The 26,530-nt window shown below is 37.2% G+C and overlaps 1 protein-coding gene across 3 annotated transcripts in view; it reads right to left on the bottom strand.

The window, feature by feature from the left end:
- The window catches only part of NWD2 (NACHT and WD repeat domain containing 2), a 55,377-nt gene that overhangs the window by 19,232 nt on the left and 9,615 nt on the right, over positions 1-26,530 (bottom strand). The window contains exons 2-3 of one of the 3 annotated variants that reach the window (XM_065060701.1): positions 14,075-14,163; positions 9,049-9,165 (exon numbers count right to left, since the gene is read on the bottom strand). In XM_065060701.1, the coding sequence (XP_064916773.1) occupies positions 9,049-9,165; positions 14,075-14,163 (206 nt within the window). Of the gene's footprint in view, positions 1-9,044; positions 9,166-14,074; positions 14,166-26,530 lie in introns of those variants that run through there. The other 2 variants (XM_021286063.2, XM_065060702.1) reach the window with 2 other exon arrangements.

Here is a 26,530-nt window from a genome sequence, read left to right as displayed (position 1 = left end):
GTATGTGAGAAGGGATGCTGCCTCACGCTGCACTCAGGCACCCTCTAAAGAGAAGGGGCGATATCTTTGTTTTCTGGGAAATGTGATCTTGCTAGTGTTTATCAGAAGGGATGCTTAGTTTCTAAACTTCAGTTTTGGGATTCTATTTAAGTAATAAATGATGAGCCAAAGACCTTAGATTAAGGTAATGTCAAACATGGAAAAAGAGATTAATTAGGCAACTAAGGCTTTATTAGAGAGGCATCTACTCTCTAGTCACCCTCAAAGCTGCAGCAGCTGAGGAGGGGTTTTTAAGACTGCAAAGGTTATCTAAATCTCACTATAAACACACACACACACACACTCTTTATTGGAAATAGACCTACATATTTATGCTTTTCTGTAACATACTTAAGCCATGTTTCTCAGTAACATATATAGCCAGTAGCAAGTTATTAAAAAGTGTTAATTAATGAGGATTATCAGAGGCAGAGATCACTGATAGTAAAACAGAATTTCTAACACCCCTCCAGACTTTAGGAAAACTGAAGCTAGTTGTAACATGATATGAGATTTTGCTGCAAATTTCTTTTTGCTGCTTTTCTTTTTCCTCCCCTTTATTATTAGTCCTAAACAGATTGGTATTCACTGACTCACAAATGAAAACCTAATTTTGTAATTAAGTGTCAAGAAAATTATTTCACAACTTGCAGAGAATAATACAGCCCCCATGAGGCTGATATGACCCATGACTGTGTAGTGTGTAGTGAAGTACCTAAATCATCATCAATAAACATGTTTTGCAGGGACATAAAACAAATGAAGGCCCAAATTTTTAGTATAAGGGACATTAGCTCTAGCAGGTTAGAGCGCCACCTCTCTACAGCACCCAGAATGCACTTTTTATCACAGTACACGAAACAAGTAGCATAGCATAACATCAAATTTGCTTTGCAACCACACATGGAATGGCCTATATTATTTATTTTTACTAGCTCCTGGATTTTGAGTACTTGTACTCGATTTCCGTATCCTTATGTTCCAATTGTAATGAAACATTCTTTTCTCCAAGCCAGCTGGCACAGGTTGCAGGGCTTGTTGTTTTGTACTGTTAGTGACTGGTGTTCTCTGAACAGATACTTTATCAACCTAGTCCTTCCAAGATAAAAAAGAAATTATTAGATAATTCCTTGCACAAGAAGACACATCTAGAAAGAGTGTGATATTCCTTCCCCCAAAATGCTAGCAGTATTATGGCCCATTAAACTTAAGAGTGATGTGGAAGTATCAGTCCCTTCTGTATGTTCTTAAATTATTTGCATATGTTCCCCTACTCTTCACATGCTTGGAGAGGAAGAACTGTTTTCTCTGCTTTATTAAATAATTATAAATTTGTAGGAAGCTAGAAAGGACAGTAGCATAGTTGCAGGATGAAAGGAACTAATTCCTATGAAAGGAACTAATAATCTAAACTGTAATAACAGTTAAGGAGAGAAAGAAAAATATGTAAAGACTTAAAGCAAGCAGTGTGATAACAGAGATTAAAGCTGTCCTTGGCTTCATGAAGCACACCACTTACACATTTGACAGCGGCTTATAACAAATAGCATTACTTAAAGTATTCAGAGTGTCAACAATCTTTACAGTTAATTCACATCAACATATATTATAATTAAAATGCTAACTCTAATAATTTGGTTTATATGAAATATAAATCCATCTTTTCATAAAGCCACCTTCAGAACTGCCACATTTCAAAAGCTATTGTTCTTCAATACTACCCAATATTAGTTTTCCATTTCTAATATAGATGAAAAAAATCACCTTTATAAATCCTCTTAGATTTCACTTATCATATTTCTTCAAGAATCAAATAGGTTAAAATAAAACCTTACCTATAGTAGCTTTCTGTTGGGAGATCTTCATGCCTTTTCTAACACTTATTTTTAACTGAAAGGTAATCAGATCTAAAATAAATGGTAAATGTACAAGCACTAGATACTAAATACCACCTGAAGGTAATAGGTCAGGTCATTAGCCAAATGTTTAACAATTCTGTAGCAAATTCCCATGGGAAATGAAAGAAATACAGTAAAGAACATCAGGTCATGACACCTCTCTCAATAAAAACACTGTCTTTCCTGTGCCATGCGATGGTATCACTGAGATGCAGAGAATTTGCTCTGCAAAAACATGTGGCCAGGTGATGTGCCATTTTTCCAGCCATGAGTAGCACTACTATTCTAAATCATTTTTAGACATTATGAAACATATATATAATTTCTACACTATGCAAAACAGTTAACAAGAAAAGAATGTGCAGTTTACTACTACTAATTGCAGTTTCCACAGCATTCTAAACAAGTATTCTCTGCTTCATTTTTTGAGGTGGAATGGAATATAAAGTCACTATGTGATGTTTTGCAGTTGTGAAAGAAAGAAGCATATGATAATTAGTTGCTACATTGCATGCTAACAGAGCAGTAACTACAAAAAAACCGCCTTACACCGAAAGCAAATATTTTAAGAAAAAAGAGGCAATACCTTATGGATGCATACCAGTATCACTATTACGAACACTGATACTCTTATTTAACTTTCATAAATTAGTATCTTTCACTTTCATTGAAGAAAAAGGTATCCTATGAAATAATACACTGATTATCTTAAAAAACTAACCAACCAACCAATAAAACCTAAAAAAACCCTCAACAAAACCAAAATGAACAAAACCAAAAAACCCCCAGGTACTGCTAGCTGGATTGTTTCTTTCTGGGTCTGTTACTGGAGAACCAAAGGATCCTTGAAGTGAATCTCTTCAGACTTAAAAACTGCCTGCTAAATACTGTGAAGTATGCTCTTTGTTTACACAGAAGTAGAATTGCAAGGTTTAGGATTTCCCCCCCCCATGCTGCTGTTGGCTTTCTGATCTACAGATTCACTTGCAGATCATTACTTCTAGTTGATTACCGTGCTACCTCAGAAGATGGTTTAGTAAATCTCTTGAGGGTCAAGAGAAAATAAAACTCATAAATCTCATGCAGCCTATTTCTTCCTCTACACATTATGCATAGAATGATAGAAATTTGAGCTTATGATAATCTTGTTCTCACTAGTACGGTCATTTATATTATTTTATTATATTATTATATATATTTTATTAAATATAACAACCTTTCTGGAAGGCAGCACCAAAAATTCTATTTATGTCAAGGAAAAGAAGTACAGTGACTTAGCAGAAAATATGTAGTCTTCTGACTGTAGGCTGAAAATGCATGTTATTTTGAGACTGCACCAAAAAACAGGCAGTTTCTGTGTTTTATGGAAAACCTCCCTGATGAATCTTGTACCTATTTTCAATGGGATATGTTTAAAAAATGGTAAGCAGTTTTAGATTCAGAGAATCAGAGATGATTCACAGAAAAATACATTTCCAGCCCTAAAGCAGATCAAGGAACTCACAATAGCTTAATCATATAATGTCACCCTGTTCTTGATTCCATTCTGTGTTGTTCAGAGGCAAACAGCGTGGAAAGGGATAGAGAGCCTTTGCCTCTTAACATGGAGACTGTGAAAGAAGAGCAAGGCTTGCTGAGAGAAAAGTTGCATGCTAGGTCTTTAAAATGTAATCACTTTATCTATTTTGAAAAGTTTCAAAAAAATATACAAAGCTTTACTTCACGGAAAAATCCTTCCTGTCGGTCAAGTCCATCTAAAACAGGATTAGTGTCCGCAAGCATACACTTCAGATTAATGCCAATGAGTCCTATGGAGCCATTCCTGATATGTTGTGTGACCCAGAGGGAGTTCCTATTTGGACAGGTTTTGAATCAGATGCAGAGTGAGAAGGAAATTCACAGTTTGACATGTGTTTCTTGGAATACACTTTATTGGGAGAGGTAGGCTGTTGTGCCACGTCTGGTTACAGCTATTTTTCCTCATTCGCTTAAAAACTATTTATAGAGTTGCTTCCTTGAGGAAAATTAAATTCTGAAATGTACCAAGCACTCGTAACTTCTGAATTCCCAAAGAGCGCTGGGTGCTTAGTGTTCTCCCTAAACTGCCTGTTTAAATAGAGACACATTTGACTGGCTTTAGCCTCCCTAAATTAAAATGTGTGGGAGTTTTCCCAGGAGAGCAAAACCAAAATGTACCTCAGGTGTTCCAGAACCTGTATATATTTGGTTTTCACATTTGGGATAAACTCTAAAGCACCACCAGAACTGAAATGGGAGTTGAGGAGATTAAGCAGAGCTGGAGTAATATAATTTTGAATTTTCTCTGAGCTGGAATGCACTCTGAATTAATTATCAACCACTTGTACTAAGCAAAGACAACCAAGTAGCAGTGTACTTCATGGAGTGATTACAGCATGCATTGTACTGTAGGAACAAAAAGATCCAGGGATGCAAAAAACGTTTCACTCCTCAATTTACCACATTTAATCTTCAATTTCAGGGTGATTTAAGGAGATGCTAAATATTGTGAATTGTTAATGTTATTTTAAAATCCTACTGGAATCCTGATTTTATAATGCTAACTCTCTTTTAATGGTTCATTAATGCTGAAATTAGGAACAAGCTGTCAATAATTTGAGAGAGAGAATTTAAATTACAATGACTTGTTCAGAGTAGGTAGAAATTGTTTTTCACTATTCTTTGGACCAGAAATTTGAATGGTGGGTGGAGAGAATCTCTTAGGCTTGTGCAAACCCAAACATAGTTAATTCAGCAAATTGTTACAGGCAACAAACTAACATTTCATTTTAATTTCTCCCTTTCATTTTACAGTTTTTCAGGACATAGTCATGCAAGAACGGCAGCTTAGGCAGAGACTGCGTGGTGCCGCACAGATGGAAGGGAGCACCCAGTGCCATAGCTTACAGGTTGTGTTTGCAGAGAAGTGCAGAGAAGCCTGACAGATCTCTCATCTGTGCTAAGGCGTAATCAACAGCAGGTTAGTACTGGAGTATTAGTTTGGGAACCTCAACAAAAGGGCAGTAAACTTATTCTGCAAATAATCACTACAGACTAACAACACCCTAAATAGCTAAAAGCCCTAATTGATCTCAAGCACTGTCCTAAATTAGTAGTCTTACTCCCTAGTCTCTCCTTCTGTTAATGGAGAAACAGTCACCCCGAAGATGACTCAGATATTAGCGGAGGTACCTATATCTTTCTATTAGTTGTTAAAGGTGTCGAGACTAGATCTATAATAGGTAAATACTGTTCATGATCAGTACTGTTTTGGGGATGATAATATAACCTTTATCGTCACTCTATCCTGCCTATATTTCTATATCTTATGAATTTACCAGGAAACATAACCCAACAAAATGTAAAGGTTCCAGTGATGCACTGAATGTATTTTGGTTTTGGTATTGATATGCAATGCAGAGTTTAAGCAGTTCACAATTTAATAAATATACTGCATTTCAGTTTCCCCGTGTACATTCCAGAGACCAGCAGTACGATTTCTGCATAAAATTCGTATGGAAAGTATTTTTCCCCACAGAAATAGTATCTTCCTAAATTATTCTGTGGATCAAAAACAGTATGTATGTATTTGCCCACAGTAAAGGCTAATGGTAGGAACTGGCTAATGATAGGAACTGATTTTACAGAGCGAAACAAGCAAAACAACCTAACAAAAAAACCTAAAACAACTCCTCTCTCTTGATTGCACCAAGTATTGACAGAGCTCAGGTAGTAGGTGAGGGGGGTCCGTACATTCCCAAAGAAAGTGTCACAGGAAATGAATTAGCAATTTTTATCAGAACTGCCTCCTACTATGTGTTTATGAATATGTGTTAATTTGGATTTTGTTGTTTCATATCTGAAGAAAAGCTTAAGACTTCCAATTTATGCACTGCACTAACTTACGAACTGAATTTCATTTTCTCTCCACTTGATAGCAGAATGCAGGCACAAAATACCATAAACAAACACTTTCTAAATAACCCCATATCTGCTAGTTAATTCTGAATAGTCTGATTTAATCCCAGATCTGTGTCTGAATTTAAAAAGTGGCAATGGAAAAGTAAAAAAAAAAAAACCAGCTGAATGGAAGTGGCACATTTGATAGATAGAACTTTCTCAAGAAATGGGATGTTGCCCAAAGCCTGCAGTGCCCAAGTCAGTTTTTAGTTATATTACTATAAATTAAAAGTAATTATGTTTAATTGGAGTAGTATCATCTTCAATTTGTGTTGTAAATGGAATCAACCCCATCCCACTAATGCACAGCAAAGCAAAAAACAAACATGCATAAAGAGATTTCTGTAGTTTTGCCAGTCTCGACATTGGGAGAGCTATTACTCTGGCCTGTACTTGGAAAACCTAGAATAGATATTGAAGTTGTCATCTCACTGCAACCTCTCTGTTTACTGTTTTGTTCTGTTTGAAATTTCTGATTTGGCTTGATTTCTTTCCTTAGGAACAGTATCAGTCAGGCAGTTCTTAACAGCTTCAAAATTCTGAGCTGCTAAAATACGCAGCAATGATACATGATGAGGTTTCCTTCACTGTCAAGAGATTTTAGAACATCCACGTCTAAGGACACTGGACACTGCTGTAGGAAAAAACACCATGCCTTTCTGTTCCAATTCTTTTTCATCAAAGGGAAGATAAAAGGTAGAAAAATAAACCCAGAAAACTAAATTTAGTCACATAAGAAGGAATCTACCCAAACTCTCTAGAGATCTGGGCCAGTGTGTGCTTATGAAAAAGTGCCATGAGAACATCAAACCCAGCACAGACTCGGTAGCCCAAGCTCCAGGGACTTTACAGCCAAGCACCAAGAATGGCCTTTGTTCCCCAGGGCTCTGACACTAAATAACAGAATGAGACGAGGAGGTGAATGACACAGAGACAGAGATATGGTTTTAAGGGTGTAATAAAGGTACAGAGCAGCACATGCTACAGCTCGCTCTTTGTCTCATCTTTGGCAGAGAGAGAAATGATCTCCAGCCTTCACAGCAGGCACTGGTTTGTATCCCCTCTGTCCCCATGGGATTCCGTGGTTTCAGTTTGTTAAATCTTCGAAATTCTTACCTTAAAAAAATTAATCAAGGACTTGCAGTTTTTTCAGAACTTTTCTCTGCCTTATTAGGACTAGTGTAAGAATTAGAGTGAATTTAGCTACATTTAGGTTTGGAGGAGAAATCTACCTTTTCTAAATTATTTTCTTAGCAAATATATAACAGAAAATTTGGAATAGCAAAGACATGGTCTTAAAATTGTTTTCCAATGAAGTCTAACATCAAAACACAGGTTAGGTAGGATTAGGCATGTTTAATTGAAAACATTCAGCCTGACGGATAGATACGGAATGAGTCTGTCTTTTGCCCTGTATGCTCTGGTACTTCTACAGCACTAGAATGAAATTGGAACTGAATTTATCTAATGTAAGCAGGATATCTATTTTGTTCTCTGCAAACACTTTGTCTTAAAATAATGTTGGTCATCATCTTAAAAACAAATGAAGAGTTTTACAGAGGTTAATTTAACTTTAGATTTATCCTAATATCTCTGCAGTACTCGAGCAATGCACAGAAAAATAATTGTTACACATCCCCCATTTATTTCTCACAAAGATGGAGCCTCAAGATAGCTGATAAAGAATTAAACACATATTTGAATAATAGAAATATTTATCTTTTAGAGAAGAATCCTTGACCATAGCAAATCTTACTCCCTGTGGCCATTTTGGTACTTTCACTGAAGTCTCCTTTGCACACAGTACTTCTCAAATAGAAAATAAATCCACATTCTTCCCAAATCATCTTGTATTTTGTTTTGATGCTTTACTAGATGCTGCTAAGTATGTGGTACATACCAGTGACTAGCCAATCTCATTAGAGAGATTCTCTATCTAGATCTACCCAGAAAGTTATAGAACAGCCTTATTCCTCATGGGTAAAGAGGATATGCTACTCTCTAGGCAGTTGGGAAAAGGCATTTACCAAAAGTCATCTCCTTTTTGTCTGTGCACTGACAACTAATACAGTCAGCATACCATGCACTAAACTGGTTTTTAAATACTTTTCAAGTTAACTGTGTATATCCTAAAACACAGGACAAATCTTTCTAAGCACAGAGAAGAAAAAATGCACTGCTCTGAGTTGTATATTTAATATAAGATCAGTGACAGCAAAATCTATTGTATATGATTCACTGGAAGTGGGAAAAGTATACCTAGCAGGACTTTATATATACAGCCTCCTTTCAGTGCCTTTCAGCTATTATAACCCTACACAAAGTTTGGCATGACTTCATAAATCATACTGCTTCAGCTGTAAAAGCTGTGATGAAGAGCTGCAGACTGTTGAGCCTGATTTAAAACAGCAGGTTCTTCTACACAAAATACCTCTCAGACATTAAAATCAATATGTAAAGCTTTATAAACCTGTAAAATTGGTTCAGTCTCTTCTTTAGGCCTAACAGGAAAAGCCAGTGAAGATCTATCTTTTTTTGGCAGCTTTACTGACCCTTGAAGAATCCTAAAAGCAACACTTGTTCTGGCAACAGTAAAGAGAAGGCAGAGAGTAGGAAAAACACAAAGACTCGGACCCTCCTCATGTTGTGAGTGACCTCCAGTCTTTTCACACTAACACCTGGCATCCTAACTTGTCCTGGGTTTACAACAGCACAGCAAAGTGCAGGTCAGAGCAGACAGTTCTTCACTGCTGCTGTGCTTCTGTGATTCCTCCTAGGCCAGTCAACAATGCATGTGTGAGGAGTGCCAAGAATGAATTAATGGCGGCCTCCTTAAACAAGCAGTCCATACTTCTGTTTTGATAGTAGCACAGTCATACCTTGTGGTTTCTGAACCCATCTTGCTATGGGGACTGATCAGGAAAGATCCTTCTTTCCTCTTGGCTGATACTGAGTGATCGCTGTCAATCTACAGTGCCATGTAGGGAAACAATTGGATGCAGTATAGCAAATGTACAGTGAGGAATACAAAATATTTTAGAAAGAAGAGAATACATTTGTTACTGGATCATGCATGTTACTATATCTAACACTATATTTTTGTTGTAAAGTAAAACATTATTTTTATACCCACAACAAAACATGGACCTGCAGAACTTTTCAAGCAATCTTCTAACAGCTTCATACGAGTCTTCTGCAGCTCAGGACTGTCCCATTCGTCTTCTTCAACTCCCCAGTATAAGTCTATGACCTGGAACATAGCATGCCACATTGTTACTTTATCATTTGCCCTTTCTGCCTATCAAATTAAAACTTAGCTTTGTCAACATTTTGTGTACTGCTAATCATTGCTCTGCAGTGCAGTAAAAGGCAGTAGGGTCTATATCCAGTCCTTACAGACACTGGTAGGGTTTCCTTAGGTATTAATAAATGACAAATCTAGTCTTTTATGTTCCCTCACAGACAGTCCCTCCTGGGACAGTCTCTCATTTCCTATTCATACTTTTTTGCAGAGATTAGCATGACAAGATCTTGATTTGATGTAGTCTTTATTTGCTACAAGACTGCATATAATGGATAGGTAAGAATAATGACAAAAGCATTGATAAAATCCTGGCTCTGTGGAAATTAACGGCAGTTTTGCTGTGCATCATGGTCAAGACCATGACTTGACATCCCGTGTCACTTCTATCCACAGGATATAAACTCAGCCTGTGCACATGGCTCAAAAGCAAGAACATGTGTGGTTCTCTAATATTGTACTTCCTTTGTTAGCTGGTCTTTGTTACTTTGGAAGCAGAGATTTCATAGATATGCAGTGGCAGACAGTTTGCTGTTCACCTCTCATCTGTAGCTACAGACTCAGTTTTGTGATGGTAATTAGTTGCAAACTCCTAGAAGAAACCAGAGTATGGATGTTAAACTTTTTTGCAGAGATTAAGTATTGAAGTATGATTTCACTACACATTTTAACTAAAAGGCTGAATTCTTACTGTGGGAAATTGAATTTAAAAGAATAGGGATCACAGGCATGCTTCTGTCTTGGAATTAAACTTATGGTACATGCTACTACTCTTTCATTTAAGGTACTATTGATTGTTAGCATCATACATGTAACTTGAATAAAAAAGGGGTCCAAAGAGATAGTTAAAAAAAATCAAAATTGTATTAAGCCATGAATATATTACGGTATTGTTTATTGTAATATTATTTGTACTCTGGAAGAACTCGGCTGTTTTTGTAAGAAACAGAATCACAAAACTAGCTGTTGTGTACAGAGATCATAAATTCAGCCTGAAGACCTAATATAAGAACTAATAATGGGTTGATGTAAAAGTAAAATGAATTCATCAGTTTACAGCTGGTTAATCTCCTTGGGAAATTTCTCATAACAATAAATGCCAGGATTTAAGACCTAATCCTACAAGTATTTATGCTCACGTTTAATTTCACTACCAAGAGTGTTATTGTTTTTTTCTGTTAGGAAAGTTTGAGACAGGTGTCAGTGTTTGCTGGACTAAGCACACTGTTGCCAAACACAAAAGGTAATGTACCATCTGACTGATAATGAGTGAAACAGCCCAATGTATAGTATGCATTGTACCTTGCACTGCCAAGAAAATACACTTAATATCTTTCTTTTTTATGGAAACTCTGTTCCAAAATTTTGCTGGAACAAGCAGCTTTTGCATTACAAAACTGCATCTCTAACAGCCTTCCTCTTTCCCTCATTCGCACTGATTTCTTCTCTGTCTTTTTCTCTTTTATTCTCATTAGGAAAAAAGTGTTCCCTTCTTCCTCTCTCCTTTCTGTTTTTTATCTATATGACTTCATTATTGAACTTCACATTGCATTCAGCTCTCTGATTACTTGAATGATGTATGATAGAGCTTAAGTATTCCAGTCATAAAATTAGAGCATCTTGGTATATAGTAAAATTTTTTTGAATTACTGGTTGAATGAATTTATTGTGCTGCTCAAGTTTATCTGAAACATAAAAGCAATTTCTATTTTAATTAATTATTCAGAAATCACATTAATTCTGTAATTGTGAAGAGGAAACTCCTGGAATAGCAGATATTGTAGGGGCTCAGCGGCTGCCTTCAGTGTGTTATTATAGTTTATTTTTATGGGCTAACACAATTTCAGCACATAGTATCTTAACATGTTACAATTTTGTTGTGGAAGAGGATATATTTTAGCCATCAAGCCTCTGAAGACACCAGGAATTTCAAAATGAGGGGCTTATTGGTTATTCTTTATGCTAACTAAAATAAATAAGATTTACAAAATTTAAGAAATGGAACGAGAAGACAACCGAATCTGACGCTGAAGTACATTTTTGCTTATGCTTGGAAAAGCTGGGTGACAAACACCAACTCTGGCTTTCAGTGGGGCTGTTCTCTGTGTGAGAGCTACTCACACACACCAGAGTGGCACTGTTTGAGTTCAGTTCCACACTGGACACCTAATGGAGACCTTTTGTTCATAATTTAGTGTTTCCTTTTGCTTATTTTAATTTTTGTCCTACCACTCTTACAGTTTCACAGATTTTTCTAAGGAAATGAAACAATTTTATCTTTATCACTTCCAAGTGCTTAAAAAAAACACACAAAAAACCCACCTCATTCTTGCAAAATTACCTTCCTTCTAGCATATATCACATGGTGAAGGTGATTTGACACAGTTCATTGTTCCCAAGAAGAAAAGAGTATGCTTCTAATTAACTATAATTAGTTATCCTCCAAAAATTTTCTAGTACAACTACTTTCTTTAACCTCTCTGGCCTCCCGTAAAAAAAATCCCATATTTCAGGTACAAAACGCCACGCAATCGGAAGGTCTTCTTCTCAGCTTGCTTACTTTTACTGTCTTCACCAATGTCCATTTTTCAGAAATATTTTCTGATTTTATGGAAAAGAAAGTCCATTGAGCAAAGAAATTAATAGAGTGGTTGAATATATTCATTCTAGTTCCTCACACATGGTGGTTATGTTCCCTAACAGCTCCTACCAACCTGAGGATGCCTGAGAGATCTTGTGCTTTGCAAAAACTGAAGCACGTCCCCATGCAGCCAGGTGACTTTGCGGAAGCTGGAGCAGTGAACGTCCTCAGGCACATTTCATTTGGGTCACAGTTTACCAGGAAGAGGGTGGATTCAGGACACCCTCTATTATAGAGCATTTGTGGTAGTCACACACAAGGTAGTTCATGTTTGGTCAGGAGAAAATGACATATCAGGATGAAAAGTTAGGTAGTCTGCACGGGGAAATATAAATTCAACCCTGTGTCTGAAAAGTACACAATACTTTCTTGACACCGGTGCACTAAAAAGTTTCGTCTTGTTTTTGCTTGCTAACCTAAGAAACTCAGTGTACCAGGAATGGAATAGGAAAAAAAAGTTTTGATAAAGTCTACCTCAGAGCCTCCTCCAAAATGCTCCACTACCTTCTCTTAGCAATTTTTTGTACATGCTTTCCTACTTTGCTTCCACAGTAATGTGATAGCTTTCCAGCTGTTTTCAGAAACGTGTCAGTGGAGCTGTCTCTCAGACCTCATATCACATAAGGATGCTCCTGATGTTCAAGCTATAGAATAAAACAACTTGCTTCCAAGAACAACAACTAAAGTAAACTTCATTCCTCCCCTAGAGACTACATTATAATCCATTTGAAGATAGACATGTTTCCTCTCACAAAGAATTCAGTGGGTTATGATCTACTTGGAGGAAACATTTCCCTCCTGTCACTGAGATGTCTCCTCAAAGATGACTGAGAAATAGAGAGTTTATCTTTTCCATTAATATCATATGGTAATCACAGGGGAAAAAATCTTTATTATTTAAATATGTTTTACTATTCCTTGCATGTACCACTGCAGCTGGGACTTCCCAATCAGCTGATGAGCTAGGACCTGCAGATGAAATTCTTTTATAGCCATAATCAAAAATCACTCTGGAATTTACCACCATGCAGATTCAGCAACTCCACTTCGATTCAGGGAATTAAATCCTAATTTAAGAACTTGTTATTTTGATTAAAAACCAGCTGCATGTGCATCAAGAATAACACACTGGGAGGAACGGGATGTTGTATAAAAGGCATTTGCTGTTTCCAAGCAAGCTATACTCTGGAGAGCTGAGTTTTGGGGTCACTAAGATGGGAGGTTAATACTAGTATCTGAGGAAGGCTGGAGAATGTAGAACCAGAATTTTGGAAAACTGAACATTTTTACAGCATCACACACTGTATTTCTTTCTCTGAGCAGAGAGCCGGTTCCAGGGCTCCTGACGTATATGGGACTCTACTGGATGACTTTACTAGACTGTGAATTAAGATATACCTGACGTAAAAGTACCATTGAATTTAACTGTGATGCCAGATTCATGAGTTTTAAGTCAAATGCAACTGTGTTTATTACCAATTGGATCTTACCAAAGATGTGGATGGGTCTATGTCTTCCATCATGTAAAGGAAAACTTGAACTGACTGAAGCAATGGGAATTTACAATTGACATTAAAGGAAGCAAATTCCATTGTTTATCATCTCAAGAGAAATGTTCCACATTCAATCTCTTTTGTTAATCAGTTTCAGTATTCACCTGGTTAAATTATTTTTCCACATTACAGTGGAAGACAAATCCATAGTTATAGTAGATATAACAATTATATGAATGTACAGATGGTGCTACTTCAATGATAACATTAAATTAAAAATAGGTTGCATTACCTTAAGTATAGTTTCTAGAACATGGTAATTCATATGCAACATTATTTCTTTTTAAATACGTTGAAAATCTAAACTAGAGGTAGTTTGATTAAATTTCTGAAGTGAAAGTTGCCAGTTTGTTGCCGTATGCTATTAGCACCAGTGCAACGTTGCATTGTAAAACCCTGTGTTCTCTTTCATCTATTCAGAATTCACCTCGAATGTGCCTGTAAAATAATTTAAGTACATCTGAGTTGATGTATTTAAATGATTTTACAGGCAGATTTGAGGTAAATTGAACTGAATTATACAATTAACACATGAAATAAATTTTTTGCAATTTTGTATTTTACCCATGATATGACAACAATTACAATATTTAAACAGTTTTCTGTTCTAAACAGAGTTAATTTCAAGAAAAAGCAATGCAAGATTCAACACAACAAAACCTACCTGAAATTCCAGCCCGTAGTTTTCCCTGCAGAATTCTCGCAGTTTAGGATACACATGTTCTCGTAGGGCGCTCCTTTCTGCTATTGTATCTGTGTTGGGGAGAAAGATGTTACTAACAATATTTAGATGAACTCTGCTCTTTTAGTCAGAGATACAGATTTATCACATAAAAAAGAGCCCTTAAATCACACACACACACATACAAACCCAATAAAAATCAAGTGCTGAGATTTAATCTTCAAACTTTATGTCGCACTTTGTGATGTTTCACATAAATGTGGTTTTATGTGCAACATAAAGTCTTCATGCACATTTTAATATTGCAGCATATTTCAATAAAGCACAGCTGAATTAATCTTGTAATTCCACAGTCAGAATTTCTTTATCAGTTTGACTTCTGTTTAGTTTTCAGGAAGCCGAATTTTACTAATTAGAAACACCATGGAACAAAGAGATCTACCAAAGATGAAACAGAACTCTACACTTAAAAATAAATCAATAACATGAATTAATGACATTGCGTCAAACAATATCACCTTCTTCACCATCTTTAATCTGATACTATCTTACAAGGAAGAAAGCAGTTAACAGCATTAATTATGGTATCTTTTGGTCCAGGTGACTCCTGCTATCATACTAAATGCACAGTTCTGACACCATGTTATTCTCACTATGCAAAATGGCACATATTTTGATAACGAAAGTACAACATGGCCATTACATCAAAATTATTACTAAGTTCTGTCTGTACAAGTTAATCTGAACACGTTTATATGAAACATATCACTCAAGAAACACACTGTCAAATTTGTAGTATATTTGGTTAGTAATGAAATCTTGTATAGATAATGAATTTTATTGTCTCTCCAAATAAGACCAAGATATGTGATAGATTTTGCTACATCTAGATTGTGACCAGTGTTGACTGAGTTAAGACACAGAGGGACACCACCATTGTTAAGTTATTTTCAAAAATAAAACACAACTGTTGTAAATCACTAGATCTGAGCCCCACATGAAGAAAAAGTGTTAACTTATGAATGATGAAGAACATTTACTGCAGTTAAAGCAGTATTTGTATAACTGCACTGAAACAAAACCATAGGTTAAAACTGATCTAATAATCCTCATATTGTTGTAAACCAGAGATAGGTGTGCAAATCTAACAATGTTTTGTTTATCAGAGCCACAGCTGATACATTTAAGCCAGAAGTCTCTTCATAGAATCATGGTCACAGATTTATAATATTTTTTATTTTGACAATTCTAGGAGAGTTTGAAATCCATCATTTAATTAATTACACCAAATCCTTAATCCATGTTATCTGAATTACCGCAGTTCTTCCTTCACAAACTTTTTGGGGGAAAAATGTCAAAGGTAGTAGTTTTCATAAAACATCCTCTCTATGGGCAACAACATTATAAAGCTATGATTTCATGTTTTAAAATATACTAACTTTACTAGTGTGTTCTGAAGACAGCAGTCCAGAAGCATTAGTCAAGTAGTTGCTCCTTTGCAAGCTTTCTGTTTGACTGCGGGCACACCACTCAAGGTGAGATCCTAAATCTGCAGTGCACAACTTTTATCTACCCCATTAGAACACTGCAAATGAGACAGACCCTGGTCTGGGTGACATTTGGAGGCATGTGGCCTCCCTCTACCACCTCAATTCCCTTCTGGGAAGTTACTGCCCTCATCTCCCTGGCACTGAAGAGGCTGCACCAGCAGTACTGTGCCCAGCTCTGGGCACCCCAAATCAGGAGGAGGATGGAGAGGAACGTGGAGAGGCTACTGAGATGGTCAGGGGCCAAGCACACATGGCCTACAAGGGGAGATTGAGAGATCTGGGCTTATTTAGTCTGGCAAAGACTGTAAAGGGGACCTAATTTCAGCCTCCAACTGCTTCTTAGGCAGTTAAAAGATGAAGGAGCCAAGCAATTTGTGGCATTGTCAGTACAACAAAGGCAACGACAACATACTACAGCTTGGGAAATTCAGGTTGGACATTAGGAGAAGCTCTTCTGTCCATGGAGCTCTTCAAGCTTAAACTAGACATGTTCATGGTTGACCAAGTTACTGTTGGCAGCACTTCAAGAGGGAGACTGGCCCAGATGACCTCCTGAGTCCCTCTTGCAACCAGCAGCGATCCTGTCTCTCAGAAGAACCTGCAAGTTTAGCTTAATCATCCAGGCTCCTCGTACAGTGCCTGAGGAGATTTTTGCTACTGTGTGGGCCAATAGGAGCAAACCTCTAGAGTGAAATGGCTGGTGCCAAGGACACAATGTCCATGCCTTATGTATTTCAGGGGATTTGACTCTGGATTGGTCCTAACCCCCACAAATACTTGGAGTGCATCAGAATAGATCCTGGAATTATCTTCCTGGTTTCAATCCAAAAGAAACCCAGTTCAAGCACACCAAGCCCTCTCCATGCTGTAAGTCAAAGTATATTACATGGTGACTATCAAGAGATTCACCTCAGAAATGGACTCCAGATCTGAATGAATACAGACACATCCTAGAGATATTTAGGAGTGGAATGCAAAAACCAGTGCTCCCAGCCCAGAGCCGCCTGAGTTAGTGCATAAGACACAGAGGGACAGATGAGTTGCTCCTTCCTTGGGATCCACAGTCATTAATTTTCTCTCATGCTTTAGTGCCTCAGTCAACCTTTTCTTCCAGAATGTAGTACATGGTTAACCAGGCTAATTAGCCTAAGGGTTGCACTGTGCCAATGCAGCAGTATTTTGGCTCCAAAGCAGCCTTTCTCAGTGCTACCTTGGAGTCACTGTACTGCACAGTGTTGCTGTACCTTGTGATAAAAGCTACCTGAATACTTTGCTTCATTTGAAATATATCACTTTTTTTTTTTTTTACGTTCACAGTCAGTAAGGCTGTTGAACCAGCCTTTATCACAAGACTGTATATTCTATATTCTTTGCCTTAACACATCTTCATAACTTAGAAGCATCACATCTTCATAACTTAGAAGAATAACCTCTGTTGAAAACAAACTTACTACTCAGTTACTGAGTTAAACCAAAATGATTCTTGCCTCTCTAAACTAAAATTAGTCATGACTGCAGCTTTGTTATAAGAAAGCAACAATTCACAGGTAATGTTTGCAGTCACTTAAATGATCAATGTGACAGCAGACAGAACAGTCTTACTAGGGAACTAAAACAGCCTAAGTTGCAAAAACAAAAAATTACTGGAAAAGGGTAGAAATTAAGAGTAAAAATGATCAATGATAAATGAGAAATATATCGTCTGATGTATACAACAGATAAGACCATACTCTGCTGCTTTCCATTTATGCTTATAGGACTTACCCTGTCGAACCCCACTGGCTCTAGTTTAGAAAATGGTGCTGTTCACTGTGGCATAACTTGTAGAGTCTTGTTCAGAAAATGAAACAGCACACCACAAGAGTAGTGCTACATTTCTAATAAATAAAATAATCAGAGGTAAAACATTTCTTCAACTAAAACTGTGTTCTGGATAAGGCACTCGGCATATCCATCCTGTGTATTTATTCCGACCTCCAAATCTAATGGAATGCGCTTATTTAATTGGAATTTAAGTCCCGTGCTTATTTTAATGAATTTTAAGAATTTCCATATTTGTAATAAGTTGTGAAACTTTAAGGAAACAGAAGAGCATATAGTTACAATTAACTACAACAATTAGTATGGATGGCAGATAAGCTGGTATAATTAAATAAAATCTAACCTGATTTACAGTGACAGCAAATCTGTGAAGCTGGCAGCTCCTAACAACAAAAATGTCATGGAGGCAAATTCCACCTTCCAGACTGCTGCTGCAGATGAACAGATTAACCAAATGACATTTTTCTAACAGACAAAATGAGACAGTAGCTGCAAGATGAGCTTTATATACCTCCTAATGCTAATTCTGATACTCTGAAATCCAAATGATTGTCCACAATAAACTGTGGGAATGAAACTACACCTGCAAAAATATTAAAAGACTTCAAAAAGCCCCAACCCTAAATTAACCTCCAACATTTAAATCAAGCCAAAACACAAACCTGTCTTGAGTGAGACAGTGATTTGTGGAATGCACATCTTCCCTGCAAGTGCTGACTCCTGAGCCAGTTCGTAGCCACCCCATCCTTTGAACTGACCGAGAGCACCATTGCAGCACTCCCTCTCTCTGTGTGTCCCTGTCTGTGTGTAACACTGACGACTGAACAGAATCGACCACATGTGCATTTGTGGCCTTTCTGCCACATAATATGCAATCACTGTTTAAACATAAATGTTTGTGTGAGGTGTGATTTCTGAAGGCTTGCAGCTCCGTCAAATCACTGCCAGTTTTCATTAGAGTGCTCCAAGGTGCTGTTTCTCAGCATGAACTATTTCCGTGCCAAAGTCTGACCTTCAAACACAAGCTGTTGTGCTATTAAAGTCACTTGTTTTATTTTTAATAGGGAAAGTACATTTTACATGCTTGTGTTAGTAAACAGATGATGTGTATTTGCAAACAGTTGCCAAATACTAATCTCTGGGATAAAATAAGTCATGGAAAGTAGCTTAGTTCAAAACATATATGCAAGTGAACAGAAAGAGTTAACATGGAAACTTAACAGAAATTGCCCATTTTCAAGCACCAGTTACTCTGCCCTAAGAACAGTTTCTCTTCTTGCTGGTGGTCGTACTGGTCTGAGTTCAGCCACAGTGATGGGAATGGCGGTTTCACACAGGTGGGCTGCAGTCACACGATGTCTCTTATTCAGCCATGACTTGATGCAGCTGAATAAGAAAATTGTTCAGCCTCAACCTGCTCTTGTGTGTGGCACAGAGGGTGCCAATGTGGGGACAGTGAGCCCCACTCAACCACCCTCAAAGGGACAGCACACTCACGTTGACAGTCTGTTCACAGAAATGTAGCTTATGAGTAACCTCATCCATGGATGATGCAAGCTAAGGCCCTCAAGCAGGGGAAAGTCCTAGGCAGGGAGGGTGACTGCACTGCCCCTGTTTGGCTGACAGAGGAACGCTGCATTACCCGGCTCATGCAAGCTGGCAGGAAAATTGTTGATGGGTTGAGGCAGGCAGTTGAACCTAGAAGAACCAAAGCAAAAAATGAAGAAAAAAAAAGCTGCCCTTGCAGCTGTTGAAAGCAACACTGAAATGAACATCACATAGGATCAAAGAGCTGCCCGCAGGTTCCATCTCCAGCCCATCACCCAGGAAACAGCAGCTCCTTGTATACACAGAAGAAACAATTTCTGTGTCATCCCTCCATTCTTGGTGTTCCCACACGTTGCAGAGGGTCAGGATAGAAGCTTCCTGGGGGTCTTGACCTCACCTCTTTCACAGCTTACTTGTGTGCTAGTTTAGTCTCCTGCAAAAATGCACACAGATACGTTTATTAACACATAACACTGGAGTTTCTTGTGCAACTATGGAAGCCCCAAATGAGCAGAGAGCATCTTCTAATCTAGTCCTCAATGCACATCCACTAAGATGGATTTGCTTCCTCTACCTATTCTAAATGATTAGATTTGATGGATGGGTAGGACAGATTCTTGTCATACGATTATTTTAATGCACTGCAATATTTTAAAATGTGGGTATTTTATAACCATTGTCTATTAACTGCAATGAGAATTCATGCAATTGAGTTATCTAAGGAGATGGTGCAAATAAGGTTAAAAATTACTTAGCAGCAATATCAAATATGGAAATGGCTGCCAAGCCTCTTAACACTGGTATGTTTTTGTCACATATGACTATTCAACTGAATTATTCCTTTTAAACTGCCTTTTTTTACGAATAACACACAATAGCATTGTGTATTACCCCTGCTACTAAAAGCTTTGAATACCAGTAGGTAACAAATGTCCATAAATATTATGGAAAGCTCATCTCTGAAAATAATATGACGATAATAAGTCATTTGCATTTCTATAGTACCTTTCATCTGAGAATCTCAGAGCACTTTGAAAGCAATGAGGTTGAATTATGTAGCTGGTACAGGAGAGAAAATGATTTGAGCTATCTAGGACCTTTCCCTTCCTAGAAAATTAACTTCAAAGACTATCTTGTCATTTCCTTCTGTTTGGGTTTCTGTGAGCATGAGAATAAGCATCCAACACTCCCCAAGACTCTTTTTAGGTAGACTAGGAACAGGAGCTGATTGGTCTGGATTACTTCTTCCAGTCATCTCCTCCCCAAACAGCACTGTCAACCTTCAGGTCTCTGTTGGCTTTCTAAGAAGGCAACTGAGAAACTGGATAGACTGAAGGCCATTCATTAATTAAACTAACCCCATAACTGGCTGTAACACTCCAAATAAATTCTGAAAAGCAAAATACTGCAACATCACCATGATGCTGTATACGGCTGCCTGTCCTCACCCAGCCTGATGGTGGGAGCTGCCTCAAAAGATGTGCAGACAGTGTGAGGATTGAGATCACAGCCCTTCAGCTCAGAGTTTAGTGCTCTAGCCACCAGGATACTGCATAATAACATTGGTGGTATCTCCCCAACCTTCTCAGTTCTTAAAAAATACATACAACAGTGGGCTGAGCATTTGAGCCCAAAGGAATGGCTGCTTGGCATGAAAGTCAGAAGAAATAATGGAAAATAACATTAAAATAGTAAGTAATCCTGAAATGCATCTCTCGGTTGTGAAGAAATGACAGGATGTGACTACAAATTTGTGGTCTACACCAGAACATTTAAACAAACACATTTGCAAAACAAAAGACCTAACTATCTGAGGCAGGATTCAAAATGTAGGGCATAATTATAAGCCTAAAATTTCTAGTTGCAGCAATTAGATCTTCCTTTTTAGCCCAAAATCAAACAAAATCCAATGAAAAATGAAGTGTAGTTTTAAAACCTATTGCTCTGAAATGTTCCCTGCTGCCAGTTCTGTAAGATGACAAATTTAAGACAATACATATAGAATATGTTTTTTTTTTAAATTATAATGCTTAATAGCTGGCCATATTTCACAGTGACATCTTACTTATAAAATACCCTGCATCTTGACTGTTAATATGATTAACCAGTGCCACCTATTGGCTTAACAATAACACCCAGTAGTCCATTCATACACATAAAAAAATGAGGGAAGTAGTAAAATCAAAGGGGTGAAGACACACGTTAAAATACAGAATTTATGGGAAACATCAGTATAGAACTGCCAGGACAGAGCAGGAAAGTGGTTCCTATATCCAAATATCAAGATTAAAATTTTAATTGTTCATGCATTATTGTGTTCCCAGTTTAAAACACATGTCAGTTTCTGAGAGTTCTGACTTTTTTTATGTGTACGGTATGCTTACATGAAACAAATCTGGAGTCTGATCCAAAGGCTGGTGAAGTCAATGGAAAGATCTGTTAATCTCAGTGGATTTTAAATGAAGTTCTACATTTGCGGCATGTATTGAAACCCCATACCATTTGATGCCTTACCAACTTCCACAGAATTTGGATTAAATCCTTCAATCCATATATAAATTAATCAATAAACAAACATTACATACTCATTAAATCTAGTGGGTGTGGTATGGGTGAGGACCCTAAGCAGAATTTTATCTCATGATGTATCCTAATAACTAACCTGACATTACCCCTTGGGAACACAGCCTCCTTACATGTAGATTTTCTTAAACAAGTTAGGTTGACCTGGACTCCTTTCCCAATCCTGCAAATGGTCCCTAAATTGCAGCTTGGCTACCTTGGCATCCTTGCATCTCTTGACTATGATTTGTGGCCAAGACCGCAAACACAAATGCATCTGCATGCAAATGCCAATGCACAGTGGGAGCTTTAGCAGCACCATGGGTTGAAGGCAGAATCTCTACAGGGGGAGAATTTTGCATTCTGAAAGCTATACAAGTGGAAGAATCCAAAAAACCCTAATTCCTTAATTTAATAAAGCAAACTAGGAAAAACTCTTGAAAACACGACAATTTACAAACAATTATTGCCATACAATTAAATGATGTGGCAAGAGAAACTGAAGACACAGCATGTTTCGAGACACCAAAATTAAGTCTAAAAATTATCTCTGCAGAACACCAAAGCTTATTACAACTAAGCACTGGAAAACAGCAATGCCTGCAAGGACAAGAATTTGCAACTATAATCAAAATTAACGTGAAATAAAATCTTCTTGTGAAATTCAAAAGAGGACTTCTGAGTGAGCAGTGCAAAAATGCGTAACAGAAGAAATTAAAAGGGCCAGTGTAGTAACAAAGATATGTGCAAAAATCCTACTAACTCATCTAGAGGTGTCAATCACTCTTCAAAAAATCATGGAATTACCTAGAAAGCAGAAAAAGAGCTGTGCAACACTTGAAAACGTTTTTAACAATTAAGTTGTGTGTACTGCAGTAGCTTTACTGTTTTTTTTCTAACATCACTAGACCAAGAGAAAACAATCAGGGTATGTTACTAAAGCATTCGAGGTAATGAGGCAGTGGCAATCAATAAAGCAACGGGATGTCACAGACATTTTGTCTCCTAACTCAACTGCAGATTCAAGTGCTGGAAGCAAACGAAGTAGTATGTTACAGGCTTTGAGAAGGCATAAAGCAGAGATGAACCATAAAAAACGCAAGAAATCAAGGCTCATAAACACACACACGTACTTCATGGTACAGGCCAGCACAGGCCCATTAAATACACCTTGTTCTCAAGAAATTCCAATAAACAATCCTATGTGACTTTCCATCTGGCAGAGCTGCAAAGCTACAGATGAGCTCTGCAAGCACTGTTGGCTCTCTGGTAAAGTTGCCATTCCCTTCTCTGAACTTTCTAATTTCACAAGTCACAAAGTTCTAATCCACACTGGACTCTTCCTTATGTTGGGTGGAATGTGGCCATGGTTTGGGTCACTACAAACCCACTGAAATCAATGGGGCCAGCTGGAAAAGCAGGACTGATACATGTAGCCTACTGTATGGGCTTCAAGTGAAAGTTGTGAAGACTTTTATGCCAGAAGATTAAAAAAGTCTCAAACATGATACTTGTGTATGTGCAGACACCCACAGAAGAAGTGAGAGATGCTGCCTACTATCAGTGCAGTAAACCTGCACCAATAAAGTATGAGTTTTCTTTGCAACACTTTTTTTTCTTCATGCTAAATGGAGAGGACTACTAAATAACATCACTGCAGAGTCAGAATAGTTCTTGGCTGCTGTAGACACAGTTATCAAAGATGAAGAAACTAAATGACAATCCCATTAAAGGAGAGCAGCTGCAACAGGGCATTAAGCCCAGAACAATGGGACTATGTGAGGGAGGGATGCCAAAAACTCAACCACGCCTTGCCTAATTAAGAGAATATCAGCTCATTTCTGACAGGACTATTTCACATGCCGACAGACAACTGCTACCTAGCAATAACCACCTACTTCCAGGCACTGTGGTACAACAGTTCTTAAAAGTGAGTATTCCAGGTGGGGTCTGTGCTGAAAGTCATTGAACATGAGCAAATAATTCACAAAACAGGCTTGTTTTGATGGATTATGTAATGTCCGAGGGGAAAACAGTGATTGACATGTAAAGGAAAAGTGATTTATCTTCGTTCTCCCTTACCCTTTCCAATTTTAATGATTCATCTGAGCATTATTTTTAGTGAAGATTATATAATCCAGTTGAAAAGGCCATTTTTAATAAATTCTGTATCTGTTAGTATGAGTCAAATATTTTTCTGAAGCCTTGATTTTACTAGATATTGTTTTCTTGTTCCAGATTTTATTAATTTCTTCAGCTTGCTAACCACATTTGGTTGTTTATATATATTAAGGTAATAGTACATTTCCAGTTTAACAATCTTAAGCAGTTAGTAATTGAAAAAGGACAAATTAGTACTTCTAAATGCCTTTAGCCATCTTCCCCAAGTCTTTGCTCTTATTTTCACGATAATGGTACCCAATGAGTTACAATTATCTTTTAAGGAGGATAAAGATCATCTATGATGCTATACTCTCAACAGCAGTGTAGAAGATGGCTCAAAGCGTGAACTTGACATAATTTCCATTTCTTGCACTGTACCTGTCATTCTCAGTGCCTGTGAAGGCATTTGTCCTTTAGCCACAGAATAGATAAAAAAATGTGCACAAGCCATCTTTTACCTTCCACACCTACATACAGTTAAACACAACTGAATCCAAAACTGAGGATCTAATTTCTTTTATTTGAAACAATTTTGAATTTACATAATGACTCTGATGAGCTGACTGTGGTATTGACACTGGAACAATACCTCAGCAATGGAATTGCTCAATACAAGCATATAGTGTTATACATGGTTGATTACAGAAAGTATAAAATAGCACATTCATAACTAAAACAGGTGGAGTATAAGCAGATCATTTGCATTTTTAGTTCTGTTTTCTAAAGAAAGGAGGAATAAATTATAGTCTATGTCTTCTACATGCCTTCTGTTCTCTTTTGCAAAATATTTTAAACTCATTGACTGATACTAAAAAAATCTGATCGAATTATATTAATCTCTAATATAATGAATATCCTACGTGAGAAGAAATCACCAGCAAAATAAGAAATCCTGTAAATGAGTTTCCTTGTCCCATTCATAAATAAATCACCAAAGGAAAAGCTGTAACATGAGCTATTAGACACTTCATACATGCCTCTTTTGCAGGAAAGCTTCATGTGAAACAAGCAGGCCACTGCAGGACACACAGCCATGATAATACAATCTTTATGGGAGTCTATTGCTTTATCTTACCTATCTTTCACATGGATGCATAGAGTGGCTTCTGATATGGCAAAAGGATGAAGAGGCAGAAACTGGATTTAAGAAATTTATGAGTAACTACATACACAAAGTTATTGAAACTAATTCTAAGAAAGGAAATTTTCAGGGATTTTTTTTACATTTGGTCATTTTTATTGACTAATGAGCATATTTTGTATCTGTATATGTTGCTGTAAGCACTACTGGTAGTGCTATAGAAGACACAGTGCAGCAGTATTCTGTACAGTCTGTGTTCCTGTGTATTTTAACTGGTTTGGAGACAGCTCATGAAGAACTAGACAATCTTCTGTCAGGAATGGCACGAGTGTGTTTGATCCTGTGTCAGTCTGGAGGACAAATTCAAAGGCCTCAAGAGGTCCCTTCCAGCCTCCTGGTCTGTGATTTGCACAACAATAAATAATTGACTGATGAAATAACTGCCAAAGGTCCCTTGGACCTCTATTATGGCCACAGATTCCTGGTTTAAATGGCATGTCATTTAACTCAATGGCACTCATTTTACTCACCACAGATTGCTTAATTCTTTATAATCCCATCTCATAAATGACTTGCATTTCAAAGTAAATAATTGTACAAACTTTGCTGCTGTCTTAATATACCAAATTAGGGATCACATAAACTGGAATGCTTCAATAACTCGTTTCAAGAGCATTGCATAATTCTTCATCACATTTAAATGCAATCCAATAAATATCTGAGTAAATCAAGACCATTATCAAACAATAATATGATTTTATCACTTTCCTAGTATTTTCCAGTAACTACTCCTAAAAAGAGGATCGATGCTTACTGCTCACTGTTGTCGGCATCTGAGCTATTAGAAATACTATAGGATGGAAAGTGAAAGGGAGAAACAGGCACTTTCATCAGAACAAATAACTTTGTCTTACCAGAACAGTATGGACTATACATCTAGCCACCAGGACTATTATCAAGCAAGAAAATATTTTTCCTCTGATCTCTTTTTCTAGAGTTTGTGGGGCCTTTATTAAACAACACTAGGTAGTCCTTCATTTTAAGTAAATTGCTTATAAAGCAGTCATACATGATTTATGTTATATTTGGTTGGGACAGAAGAGCAAGATCCTCTAGATGTGTCATGCTGGCACACGCAGGTGGGAAAAATTCTTAGTAATAAAATAACCCCTAGAGTCCTGCACAACACACCGAACTTCTTTAGATTAGTCTCCATACCTTAGGCTCTTTAGATTATCAAACACTCATTTCCTTATTTATTTCTTAGTATGGCTCTGTTTTAATAATCCCATGGAAATAAGGACATTCAGATAACTAGGTCTTCACCGTTAACCTCTCTTTCTATATAAAGACAGACAAAAATGGATCATGACACAGATGGTTTTGGATAAAGTTACTCTTTTAGGGAGATCTGCTTTTAGTTACCCCTGCTCCACAGATATTTCCACTTTGGGTTTTTGAGATCTCTTTTTCGGCTGAATACACACAGTCTTGCTCACACAAAATTCCCAATGAAGTTAGCAGGGTCAGGCATTTCACTGGGCAATAATTTATTTCAAGACTTGCAAAGGTTGTTAAAAGTACCAAGACTATTGACTAATTAGTATACTAGAAAAATTAATGGAAGCAAAGATTATTAAACACAAAGATACAATCTTTATCACTTTGTCTCTGTTGTGATCTCTTCTTGTGCATTTGAAACTGCCAGGGTCA

Source organism: Columba livia, chromosome 4 (genome assembly GCF_036013475.1).
Source record: "Columba livia isolate bColLiv1 breed racing homer chromosome 4, bColLiv1.pat.W.v2, whole genome shotgun sequence".
NCBI classification, from domain to species: domain Eukaryota; kingdom Metazoa; phylum Chordata; class Aves; order Columbiformes; family Columbidae; genus Columba; species Columba livia.
Note: the sequence above shows the minus strand (reverse complement) of the source record. Positions and strands in the feature narration are given on the sequence as shown.